Source organism: Bufo gargarizans, chromosome 2 (genome assembly GCF_014858855.1).
Source record: "Bufo gargarizans isolate SCDJY-AF-19 chromosome 2, ASM1485885v1, whole genome shotgun sequence".
Taxonomy (NCBI): Eukaryota; Metazoa; Chordata; class Amphibia; order Anura; family Bufonidae; genus Bufo; species Bufo gargarizans.
This window is the reverse complement of record NC_058081.1, coordinates 72,729,693-72,743,134: the sequence shown is the minus strand read 5'-3', so window position 1 is coordinate 72,743,134 and position 13,442 is coordinate 72,729,693. Positions and strand designations below refer to the sequence as shown.

Below are 13,442 nucleotides of genomic sequence, written 5' to 3'. Positions count from 1 at the left end.
TGGCCTGAAAGAGATGCGGAGGGGGAAGGCGAAACTCTATCTTGAACCCTCTCTGGATGGATTCCAGGATGTATTGGTTCTTGGTTATCCGGGTCCATTCTTCCCAAAAGAACTGGAGTCTGCCCCCTACTGGTCTGGCGTCATTGTTTCTCAGGCCTGGAGTTGGGATTAAAGAGGAAACCCCGACCTTTTCCTCCTTTGGGGTAGCTCCACCTTCCCGTTTTCCCTTTACCTCTGGGAGTGCCCTGGAAGCTGCTGGTCGTCTTACGAAAGGGCAAGGGTTTCTTGCCTTTTTCCTCCGGAAAACCCTTCTTTCTGTCCGCTGTTTTCTCCAGGATCTCGTCCAGTACTGGACCAAAGAGGTGAGAACCTTTAAGAGGTAAGGCGCATAATTTATTCTTGGAGGCTATATCCCCTGACCAGGGTTTTAGCCACAGGGCTCTCCTCGCCGTATTGGTTAGGGAGTCTGTTTTTGCTGCAAACCTTATGGACTCTGCCGAGGCGTCTGCTACAAAGGATGCGGCCATCTTAAAGAGAGGTAGTGATGCCAGAATTTCTTCCTTAGGGGTGTCCCGCTTAAGATGTTCCTCCAGCTGGTTCACCCATAAACACAGAGATCTGGCCACGGAGGTAGCAGCAATATTGGTATTTATGCTGTTGGCCGAAACTTCCAATGCTCTTTTGAGCAAACCGTCGATCTTCCGATCCATTGGTTCCTTTAGCTGGGCTGAGTCTTCAAAGGGGAGAGTGGTTCTCTTTACCACCTTTGCCACTTGAATGTCAACTTTAGGAACTATATCCCACAGTTTTGTGTCCTCTGAGTTGAACAATAGTCTGTTCTTAAACTCCCGTGGAATGTACAATTTTCTATCAGCATCTGCCCACTCGTCTATGACTAGGTCCTTTAAGGTCTCGTTTACCGGGAACAATTTTCTCTTCTTAGCTTTTAAGCCGCCAAACATCTCGTCCTGTATCGAGCGAGTCTGTTCTTCCTCCTCTATATCCATTGTCTGCCTTACGGCCGACAGGAGGGGATCTAGATCTTCTTGCGAGAAGAGATATCTTCTCTGGTCGTCGGCCATATAAGACGAGCCCTGGTCGTCATCTCCCTTTGAAGTTTCCCCTTCTGACAGATATAAACCTTCTTCCTCAGAATCTGACTCCCTAAGAACACGGGGTCTCTTGGGGGGAGGGGAGACGGCACAGGGTTTCTGTGCTATACTAGAGCTGGCCGCTTGGATCTCCTCTTTCACAATCACTCTCAGATCAGCCAAAAGGGAGGATTGTTCTTCTCTGAGAATCTTTGCCAGGCAGTCACTACACAGGGCTTTTACATGTGCGTCCCCCAGTCTCTTTGAGCATAGAGCACATCTTCTGGGTTTCTTTCTGGGTTCTCCCAGCGTTTTAACCGTGGTGTCTTTCTCTCCCTGGTATGGAAGAGAGAGAGACCATTAGTCCAGTGCAAAGAAGAGAGAGAGGGACCGGAATACAAGCCTCACTTTACTTACATGACTCGGGGTAGGGATGTCTGCGCTAGTGTCCTGCATAGCTGACATCTGGACCTCCATACCACGTTTGGACAACAAACTGACACACAATTTATGTCCTACCTGGTCCACCCGTTGCCGCGCGGCTCCGCCTCCTTCAATCCAGGTGGGGGGGGACTCATTCAAACGAAGAGTCGACCCCCCCTTGCGTGCATTCCGCCGGGCTCAGCGTTCCCTGGGCGCCGCCATCTTTCTTCCGCCCATGTGACCCGCACTTCCGGTCACATGGGCTGCACGTCAAACGGGAGGAGCGCCGAGCGCAGGAGCCGCAGCCGATCCCAGAGCTCCCGAACCCGGAAGAAGCGGCCTCGGCTCCCTGATACCGCGGCCACCCACAGAGCTTGATGCGGGAAAGAACAGGTATCGGGGGAAGCTAGGGGACCCCTACCCAGAGAGGTGCTAGCCCCAGGGCCCTCCAGAGCCTGAAGAGGAGAGGGAGACCCCCCCGACCAGGCTCGGCCCTGAAATAGATTCCCAGGGTAGGGAAAGATTCTCTCTGCTCCGATCCCTGTAGGGACAGGAAGAACACTGGAGAGTGGGAGGGGAGGGGGCCTTTTAATCTCTCTTGCTTCCTGTCCCTACAGAGACCAATAGGACAACCTCCATGGGTGCTGTCATGGAGGGACGTCCTGGAAATACCGGATCCGTTATTCCGTGTGAAATCGGATGAGACAGATCCGGTATATTACCGTATCCATCTAATGGATCTGAAAAAATATATATAAGATATCCGTTTGCATACAGTTTGCCGGATCTGGCAGGCAGTTCCCGCAACGGAACTGCCTGCCGGATTCTAACAACACTAGTGTAAAAGTAGCCTTACCCTAAACAGTGGCACCAAGGGTCTTTATTAACTTGAGTGAACCCCTGTTTGTTACAAAAGATGCCAGGTGTCTCCACAAATTGCTCAGGGACAGGCATATTCAGAAGGTGCAGTGAAGTTGCAGTCTTTATTGTTACTGCCATCAAAAAAACTAACAAAAAATACACCATTTTTAAAGATTTCAATAGTTGCAGTAAAATATTTATGGCAGTCACAGTAAAAAACTGTGACTTGACTGTACCATCTGAATATACCCCCAACAGATGTTTGTCCCTGGCTAGTGAAGCAACTAGGGGCTTGGGGGTATGGCATTAGGTACTCTGCTGCTCGTCAGTGTAGGTGAACCGTTATTGCTACTGCTTTCGCTCATCCTCATACAGCTGCAGTGTTCCTCGCCAGCAGAGTGCTGTTTGGATGGCCCAGAAATGATGATTGAAGTGTCTGTGCCTGAGATGACTTGACCCGATGAACGAGCATAATGTGATCTGCAGGGAACCCTAATAATCGTTCCCAATAATCTGCCCGACAATTGGGCAATCTAAACAAGACTGTAGGATTCAGTCATATCTTTATTTATGCATGGAAGACAGCTATAGAGGAGACTAGTAATGGCTTTCCGACATAAACCTCTTAACGTTATGTGTGCCTACTTATTATTTATTTGAATTACCACAATTTTCCTACTTCTCCTCGGCTAAAAGTACTCCTCAAAAATGCTAAAAGGAGGATTTTTACTCTTCTGGAAAACACGCTGTGAAAACTCTGATAGAAAGGCTACAGGCCCATCTTGATTCTTTCTTCTACAGCGAGAAGAGAGAGGGTGCTATGGGAGCGCTTTTCTCTCCTCATTCTTGAGACTGGTGGTGGGCAGCACTCAGACGCCACTAAAAATGAAACGGTTTTCGGAAAACTCAGTGACCCTGTAAAGGGGTTTTCCCAGATTTTGATACCGATGACTAGTGATGAAGATGACATTGTTCAAAACCTTGGATTAATAATGTATGGAGATCTGTCCATGTACAGTATTAAAATGTATGGGCTCGGAACCAAAGCCGATTTCAGTTTCAAGTTTTAAAGTGGTTTTCCACTTTTAAAATCAACTACCGAAATGATTCAATGAAGTCAAGCGCGACTTAGCGAATCACTAACTTCGGCTCATCGGAACCCATACATTGTAATACTGTATGCAGAGTGAATCTGAAGTTCTGAACCAAGCCTTTATCAATTGTCGATCTATGGGCCTGGTATATTTAATTACCTGTGAGTGCGGGTTACAATACAGGGAGTGCAGAATTATTAGGCAAATGAGTATTTTGACCACATCATCCTCTTTATGCATGTTGTCTTACTCCAAGCTGTATAGGCTCGAAAGCCTACTACCAATTAAGCATATTAGGTGATGTGCATCTCTGTAATGAGAAGGGGTGTGGTCTAATGACATCAACACCCTATATCAGGTGTGCATAATTATTAGGCAACTTCCTTTCCTTTGGCAAAATGGGTCAAAAGAAGGACTTGACAGGCTCAGAAAAGTCTAAAATAGTGAGATATCTTGCAGAGGGATGCAGCACTCTTAAAATTGCAAAGCTTCTGAAGCGTGATCATCGAACAATCAAGCGTTTCATTCAAAATAGTCAACAGGGTCGCAAGAAGCGTGTGGAAAAACCAAGGCGCAAAATAACTGCCCATGAACTGAGAAAAGTCAAGCGTGCAGCTGCCAAGATGCCACTTGCCACCAGTTTGGCCATATTTCAGAGCTGCAATATCACTGGAGTGCCCAAAAGCACAAGGTGTGCAATACTCGGAGACATGGCCAAGGTAAGAAAGGCTGAAAGACGACCACCACTGAACAAGACACACAAGCTGAAACGTCAAGACTGGGCCAAGAAATATCTCAAGACTGATTTTTCTAAGGTTTTATGGACTGATGAAATGAGAGTGAGTCTTGATGGGCCAGATGGCTGGATTGGTAAAGGGCAGAGAGCTCCAGTCCGACTCAGACGCCAGCAAGGTGGAGGTGGAGTACTGGTTTGGGCTGGTATCATCAAAGATGAGCTTGTGGGGCCTTTTCGGGTTGAGGATGGAGTCAAGCTCAACTCCCAGTCCTACTGCCAGTTTCTGGAAGACACCTTCTTCAAGCAGTGGTACAGGAAGAAGTCTGCATCCTTCAAGAAAAACATGATTTTCATGCAGGACAATGCTCCATCACACGCGTCCAAGTACTCCACAGCGTGGCTGGCAAGAAAGGGTATAAAAGAAGAAAATCTAATGACATGGCCTCCTTGTTCACCTGATCTGAACCCCATTGAGAACCTGTGGTCCATCATCAAATGTGAGATTTACAAGGAGGGAAAACAGTACACCTCTCTGAACAGTGTCTGGGAGGCTGTGGTTGCTGCTGCACGCAATGTTGATGGTGAACAGATCAAAACACTGACAGAATCCATGGATGGCAGGCTTTTGAGTGTCCTTGCAAATAAAGGTGGCTATATTGGTCACTGATTTGTTTTTGTTTTGTTTTTGAATGTCAGAAATGTATATTTGTGAATGTTGAGATGTTATATCGGTTTCACTGGTAAAAATAAATAATTGAAATGGGTATATATTTGTTTTTTGTTAAGTTGCCTAATAATTATGCACAGTAATAGTCACCTGCACACACAGATATCCCCCTAAAATAGCTAAAACTAAAAACAAACTAAAAACTACTTCCAAAAATATTCAGCTTTGATATTAATGAGTTTTTTGGGTTCATTGAGAACATGGTTGTTGTTCAATAATAAAATTAATCCTCAAAAATACAACTTGCCTAATAATTCTGCACTCCCTGTACGTAGGCAAAACTGTGAGGGAGTTCAGGAGGCGTATTGGTGAACATCTCAATGATATCAAAAAGAAAGCAGATACCCCAGTAGCAAGACACGTTGCTGAATGTCATGCAAATGATCAAAATGCCTTGGAAGCAAATGACATTTAAATCATTAAACCATCCCCCCGGGGAGGTAATTTTGATAAACGAGTGTTTAAGAGGCACAGTGGATTTTCCGTCTTGCTACGGTGCATCCCAGGGGTTTGAATGACTACATTTCATATTTATGCTTTTTGTAGCATCTCCCCTTGTTGCCCATTTACGCTGCATCATTCATTTTGATGATCGGCACAATTGATATATTTGTGCCAGGTATATTGTAATATCTGATGGGATACTGTGTATTTGCCTTTCTGCTATATCTGATTTATATATTGATGGCTGTCATCATGCACTTGCTATTTAGTGATTTTTCTTTAATTCCATAGGGCACATCTTTATATATTTAGTGAAATGGCCGATTCTTCTTAGATACTTAATCTACCTCATTCTATCTTACTAAGGGTCCATTCACACGTCCGTTGTTTCTTTCCTGATCTGTTCCGTTTTTTGCCGAACAGATCTGGACCAGTTCTGTACCCATTCATTTTCAATGGGTCCTGAAAAAAAATAAAAAAAAAAAAAAAAATAAAAAAAAATCGGACAGCACAATGTCCGATTTTTTTTCAGGACCCATTGAAAATGAATGGGTACAGAACTGGTCCAGATCTGTTCGGCAAAAAACGGAACAGATCAGGAAAGAAACAACGGACGTGTGAATGGACCCTTACACTGTACCTCAGTGTTCATACCCCAAAGTGACCGCTAGAGGTCTCTGTAGTACACTGAGAGTGGAATACTATCTGTGGTACCGCCCTCCTGTGACATCAGCGCTGACTCTGGGCGGGGCACGTGACTTTCCGTGCTCTCTGCACTACGGGTCCAGCGCTGGAAAGGGCGGCCCACGTCTGAATCAGGGTAGGTGGGGCCTTCCCTTCATAGGGATTCTGTCACCTCGTTTTCGGTTATAGAGATGCAGACATGCACGGCTAGATCGCTGCTAGCATGTCCGCAATATACCTGTCCCATAGCACTGTGTCCTTTTATTTTGTTTAAAAAATGATTTTAGAGATATGTAAATGAGCCTTGTAAGGTGCCCAAGGGGCTGTACGAACCTTCCTGGTGCCCAGCACCGCCTATGTCCTCCGAATCTCCTCCTTTCGTCACAGTTAGGCTACTTTCACACTAGCGTTCGGGGCTCCGCTTGTGAGTTCCATTTGAAGGCTCTCACAAGTGGCCCCGAACAGATCCGTACTGCCCTAATGCATTCTGAGTGGATGTGGATCCGCTCAGAATGCATCAGTCTGGCACCGTTTGTCCTCCGCTCCGCTCAACGGATCCGTTTAAAGTTGACACAATATAGCTCAATTTTCTGACGGATCCGTCCCCCATTGACTTTCAATGTAAAGTCAAAACGGATCCGTTTGCATTATCATGAACAAAAAAAAAAACACCAGACAGATCCGCACCTAAACGCAGGTGTGAAAGTAGCCTTAGATTGCCGTAATCTCGTGAGCTCGCACATGCGCAGTTCCTTCCCTGAGGCTGATGCCAGCACAGGGAAGGAACACTACACCGACACTGAGCAATGCGCAAGCTCGCGCATCGCGAGATTACGGCAATCTAACTATGACGAAAGGAGGAGATTCAGAGGACATAGGCGGTGCTGGGCTCCTTCACAGGCAGGCGGTGCTGGGCACCAGGAAGGTTAGTCCAGCCCCTTGGGCACCTTACAAGGCTCATTTACATATCTCTAAAATCATTTTTTAAACAAAATAAAAGGACACAGCACTATGGGACCGGTATATTGCGGACATCCTAGCAGCGATCTAACCGTGCATGTCCGTATCTCTATAACCGAAAACTAGGTGACAGAAATCCTTTAGTAGCTGTGGCGGCCGTTTCATGGCCATCATCGCGCCGGATCGAATCCCCTGTGAGGATGGGGCTGCGCGTTGCTCATGCCTAATTAACAAACAATAGCTCTTTTATGCTACCCACCTTACAGTCTCCTGATGAGGCAGATAGGGGTTTCAGTCAAGTAGCTTTGTAAGGGCTTATTAGGCAATCTTGATTAATATTTAGCAACTATTGTCTGAGACATTAGGGTCACGAGCAATCAGCTGCACAACTGGCAGAAAAAGTGGGGCCGCCATTATGCTCAAGTTGTAATTAAGAGACAACGGAGCTACTTTTCACCTTAGTAGTCTCGGGCATAGTTGCTCTTATTTAGTTGTAGGTCTTGGGTGTTTGATCAGCTGCTTTGACAACTGCACACCCACCCTGCAATTTTGGCACACTGCATTCACCTGCTTGGGATATCTCTGTCCTGGGGACCATCTCTGTTGGCTCCCAGTATATATGGCCAATTGATCCCTTGCAGGTAGTTGTTATTGGTGCAGTTGCATGTGGTGCTAATAATGAGTGCGTTTTACTTTCACCTACCTCACTTTTTTTTTTTTTTCTCCTTTGGCTTTGAACACAAAAAAATTAATATTTTTTGAGCTTTTAGCATCCCCAATTGCTATATTATTGTTTAAGTATTTAGGGGTTGCATAGCTGCTTGTGACAGAACCAACTAGTGGGCTAGTACCATATATACTTGCAAAATCCAATGTATTTACATGGTACACTCCTCTCAATAAATGTATGCTGCCTGTTATACCATCAACATGCCAGTAGATGGAGCAAGATGTAAAAGAATGATATCCAGCAGATTTAGGAGTTCTCACATATATACCACATTTTCTTATCAATACTGACACTAAATAGCAGGAAAATTGGATCACTTTGTGAACGAGATAACATTCTGAGCTTCAAATGAAACTAGATCCAAATTAGGAGAAAAGGTTCCTAATTTGAAGCCAGACTAGGGAATTGCATGCATAACAGAATACTAGAATGCCATTTCTAACTAGAGAAACTGCCGAGTGTGTTTCATCTCTAGATAAAGGGGCCATTTATTATTTCATTAAAGGGGATGTCCAGTTTCAGGAGTAAACCCCCAGATCCTCCTGAAATAAAAGATAAGGTAACTAATTAAAAGGAAAAGTTCCAGCATGTCGTATTCCGGTTATTGCTTCGTCTTTATTTCATTATTGGTTGCAGACTACACCCCACCACCGCAACAGGTTACCATATAGATAATACCAGTGTATTACTGTACTGCAGCGGCGGCACGAAGCGCACGGCGTCATAGCAACCAGCAGGATGCCAGGCCGGGATACCACGGACAGCCGTGTGCATGAGGCCTTAATCATAACCCTGATCTGCAACCAATAATGAAATAAAGACAAAGCAATAACCGGAATACCAAGTGCTGGAACTTTTCCTTTTATTTTGTATGCGGAGAGGACTTGTCCGGTTCGTTCCGTGCATAGGGAGGATTTGGCGAGCTGGAATTTACCTTTTTTAAGGTAACTAATTACCTCACCGATCCAGCTACCGCTCTGGTTCTCCTGGCCAAGCTCTACTTACCCAGCTGCAACAGAGAGTCTGGCCAGGAGAACTGGAGCAGCGGGATCTGTGAGGCAAGGACTCACCTGTACTTTTCAGGGGGGATCCTGGGGGGTTGTCCGGTTTACTGACTAAACTTGACTACCCCTTTAAAGTACAACCAAGCAGTCAGTGCCATATGCAGAATTCATTATTTATAACAGACACACCTGTGCAAAATGTGCGTCAAATCAAAAGCTGCAGGAGTTACACATTTTTTTTCTCATTTGGCCGAAGATTTGCCACAGATTTTATCCTCTGCATAAGGCCTCTTTCACACGACCGTTTTTTTTTTCCGTTTTGCGGGCCGTTTTTTGCGGTCCGTATACGGTCCGTATACGGAACCATTCATTTCAATGGTTCCGCAAAAAAAACGGAATGTACTCCGTGTGCATTCCGTTTCCGTATTTCCGTTTTTCCGTTCCGTTTAAAGATAGAACATGTCCTATATTTGGCCGCAAATCACGTTCCGTGGCTCCATTAAAGTCTATGGGTCCGCAAAAAAACGGAATGCATACGGAAATGCATCCGTATGTCTTCCGTATCCGTTCCGTTTTTTGCGGAACCATCTATTGAAAATGTTATGCCCAGCCCAATTTTTAATATGAAATTACTGTATACTGTATTTGCCATACGGAAAAACGGAACGGAACAACGGAACGGAAACGGAAGCACAACGGAAACAAAAAACGGAACAACGGATCCGCGAAAAACGGACCGCAAAACACTGAAATGGACATACTGTCGTGTGAAAGAGGCCTTACAAGGGGTGAAATCCACACAAGAAATAAAGTTACACTTAATGGATAAAACCATTGGGACACCTTCACGTTACATCTACATCGCTTTCCAAATCTATAGAGATTAATATGAAATTGGTTTTCCCTTTACAGATAAGGTTTTCTATAAGATTTTGAGAGTGTGTCAGAATTTTTTCCCATTCGTCCAGAAGAACATTTGTGAGGTCAAACACGGATGTTGGATGAGAGGGCCTGGCTCGCATTCTCCATTCTAATTCATCCCAAAGGTGTTTGATGAGGTGGAGGTCAAGGCTCTGTGAGGGCCAGTCAAGTTCTTCTGCACCAAACTCCCCAGAGGTCGCACTACATTTTTTCCAAAATACCCCTCTTACCATTTTTAACCAAGGAGGAGTAGGAAAGTTGCAGTAATACAAATACATAATACGTAGGCCTATACTTCCTCACATCTGTGTTGGAGGCTCTCTTTGGGGAGTCTGTCACAAATTCTGTCAAAAAGACCAGACAAAAAAGCCTCACATGTAGGATTTTTTTGCCTGTTAAAAAAACAAGATCCTGAACGGACTTCATTATAGTCAGTGGAGTCTGTTCAGCTCTGTTCCTGTCAGTTAGGTGCCCGATCCAGCACTTATGTTATGTTTGTTGTTCTGCTCATCTAACAAAGCAGAACAACAGAAACAAATAGTGGCGGTGTGAATAGACCTTTCCATCAGCTTCTCCAACATACAGTCCCATGTAAATAACATTGCCTCCACCCCTCCAGGATAGTGTTAATAAGCCCCTGGGGGTGTCTGGAGCAAAAGCACAGCAGGTTATCATATCCAAGTAGTAAAGTACAGGGAAGATCCACTATATTGGACTGTACCTTATCACTTGGCTATAATTATTATTATTAATATTTATTATTAAAGCGCCATTCATTCCATAGCGCTGTACATATGAAAAAGGAGTATACATACATAATACAGACAATTGCACTAAGCATGAACAAGACGAGTTACAGACTGGTACAGAAGGAGAGAGGGCCTACAATCTGCATGGTATGGGAGTAAAATGGCCTGAACAGGTGTACGTTATTGCGACCTCTGCACCCAACCATGCCTTTATGGACCTTGATTTATACACTGGGCACAGTCATGCTGGAACAGAAAAAGTCCATCCACAAAGTTGGAAGCATACCATTGTCCAAAATGTCTTGGTATGCTGAAGAAATACGATTTCCTTTTACTGAAACTAAGGGGCATGGCCAACCCCTGAAAAACTACCCATAACATCATCTCTCCTCCACCAAAAACAATGCAGTCAGGCATGGTTGGATGAGTATGGTGTGGAAGATCTCTCAGAGCTCTGACCTGCATCAGTCATGAACTAGAACGGAGATTGTGAGCCAGCAACTCTCGTGCAACATCAGTGTCTGACCTCACAAATGCTCTTCTGGGCAAATTGGCAAAAATTCCCAGATACACTCCAAAATTTTGTAGAAAGCTTTCCCAAAAGAGCGGAATCTGTTTCAACTGCAAAGGGGAAAAATAATTCCGCATTAATGGCTATGGATTTAGAATGGGATGTAGGGGGTAATGTATAGGTGTGCCAATAGTTCTGTTCATATAGAATATACAGTATTTTTACTCTTACACATCAGTTAAGAAGGTAACAACTTACCAAACAACTGTTGCATAAATAATGTTAGTGCTATTTGTAAGGATTGCAACAGGAGGCTCAGCAAGCAATAAAGAGGACAAAATTCCACCTCCAAAGCAGCACAGCATGGCGCTGAACCAGGAAGCAAAAGGACTCCGAGATGCCACGTCCACCGCTCCTACAATTACAACCAGAAAGTGCCAGCATTGTATCAGTTAATATTAGTGGTTCACATTTACGTACAGTACATTGTAACTCTGCTTATATCTAACAGGTAATTACATATTTCTCCACGATTTTACCCCTTTCCCATTGAATTCAACGAGGAAAGCGCATAATATACACTTGGCCCTTCTAAAGCGTATGGGGGTCATTTATCAAACAGAAATAAGCCTGAATTAGTCGTATTTCTGGTGCAGATTGCGACTTCATCCCACTCACGGCAGGTCTAAAAATGTCGGTGGGTAAGGAGACGGGCCAGCAGGCCCACCTCATGTACCATTTTCTACGCTTGTTTTAGGCGTAAAAAATGGTCTAAATGTAAGACAGCTCGCAAGATGTCTTAGGCTACTTTCACACTAGCGTTCGGGGCTCCGCTTGTGAGTTCCGTTTGAAGGCTCTCACAAGCGGCCCCGAACGGATCCGTCCAGCCCCAATGCATTCTGAGTGGATGCGGATCCGCTCAGAATGCATCAGTTTGGCACCGTTTGGCCTCCGCTCCGCTCAGCAGGCGGACACCCGAACGCAGCTTGCAGCGTTTTCGTGTCCGCCTGGCCGTGCGGAGCCAAACTGATCCGTCCAGACTTACAATGCAAGTCAATGGGGACGGATCCGTTTGACGTTGACACAATATGGTGCAATTTCAAACGGATCCGTCCCCCATTGACTTTCAATGTAAAGTCAGGAGTCCCTATTAATATACCATCAGATCGGAGTTTTCTCCAATCCGATAGTATATTTTAACTTGAAGCGTCCCCATCACCATGGGAACGCCTCTATGTTAGAATATACCATCGGATTTGAGTTACATCGTGAATCTCAGATCCGACAGTATATTCTAACACAGAGGCGTTCCCATGGTGATGGGGACGCTTCAAGTTAGAATATACTGAGAACTGTGTACATGACTGCCCCCTGCTGCCTGGCAGATGATGCCAGGCAGCAGGGGGCAGACCCCCCCCCCCCCCTCCTGTATTTAACTTATTGGTGGCCAGTGCGGCCCCCCCTCCCTCCCCAGTATTAATTGTAACCAGTGCGGCCCCCCTCCCTCCCCAGTATTAATTGTAACCAGTGCAGCCCCCCTCCCTCTATATTCATCTGTGGCCAGTGCGGATTCCCAGTATTAAATATGACCAGTGCGGCCTCCCCCTCCCCCCCTCCCCCCCCAGTATTAAATATGACCAGTGCAGCCTCCCCCCCCCAATCATTGGTGGCAGCGGAGAGTACCGATCGGAGTCCCAGTTTAAATCGCTGGGGCTCCGATCGGTTACCATGGCAGCCAAGACGCTATTGCAGTCTTGGCTGCGATGGTTACTTAGCAATCTTGAGCTGCGATGTCTGTGTCCGGCCGGGAGCTCCTCCTACTGGTAAGTGAAAGGTCTGTGCGGCGCATTGCCTATAGCACAGACCTGCGGGGAGGCCGCACTGGTCACAATACTTGGAATCCGCACTGGCCACCAATAAATATAGAGGGAGGGGGAGGCCGCACTGGTCATATTTAATACTGGGGAGGGAGGGGGAGGCCGCACTGGTCATATTTAATACTGGGAATCCGCACTGGCCACAGATGAATATAGAGGGAGGGGGGCCGCACTGGTTACAATTAATACTGGGGAGGGAGGGGGGGCAGCACTGGCCACCAATAAGTTAAATACAGGAGGGGGGGGGGGGTCTGCCCCCTGCTGCCTGGCAGCATCTGCCAGGCAGCAGGGGGCAGTCATGTACACAGTTCTCAGTATATTCTAACTTGAAGCGTCCCCATCACCATGGGAACGCTTCTTTGTTTAGAATATACTGTCGGATCTGAGTTTTCCGAAGTGAAAAATCAGATCTGAAATAAACCGTTATGCAGACGGATCCGTTCTGAACAGATGCAAGCGTTTGCATTATAGGAGCGGATCCGTCTGTGCAGACACCAGACGGATCCGCTCCTAACGCAAGTGTGAAAGTAGCCTTACATTTACAAGTGGCAGAGGATCCGCCAAAGTTATGTAGAGCCCAGCACCTCTTCATAATTCTAGCTGATCCACCGCCAGGTATAGGGCTTATTA

General features: G+C 45.8%; 1 protein-coding gene across 1 annotated transcript in view; it reads right to left on the bottom strand.

Moving 5' to 3' along the window:
- LOC122927388 (trimeric intracellular cation channel type B-A-like) overlaps positions 1-13,442 on the bottom strand; it is a 56,164-nt gene that overhangs the window by 24,406 nt on the left and 18,316 nt on the right. Inside the window, exon 2 of the mRNA XM_044279189.1 lies at positions 11,194-11,350. Within this exon, the coding sequence (XP_044135124.1) occupies positions 11,194-11,350 (157 nt within the window). The remainder of the gene's footprint in view (positions 1-11,193; positions 11,351-13,442) is intronic.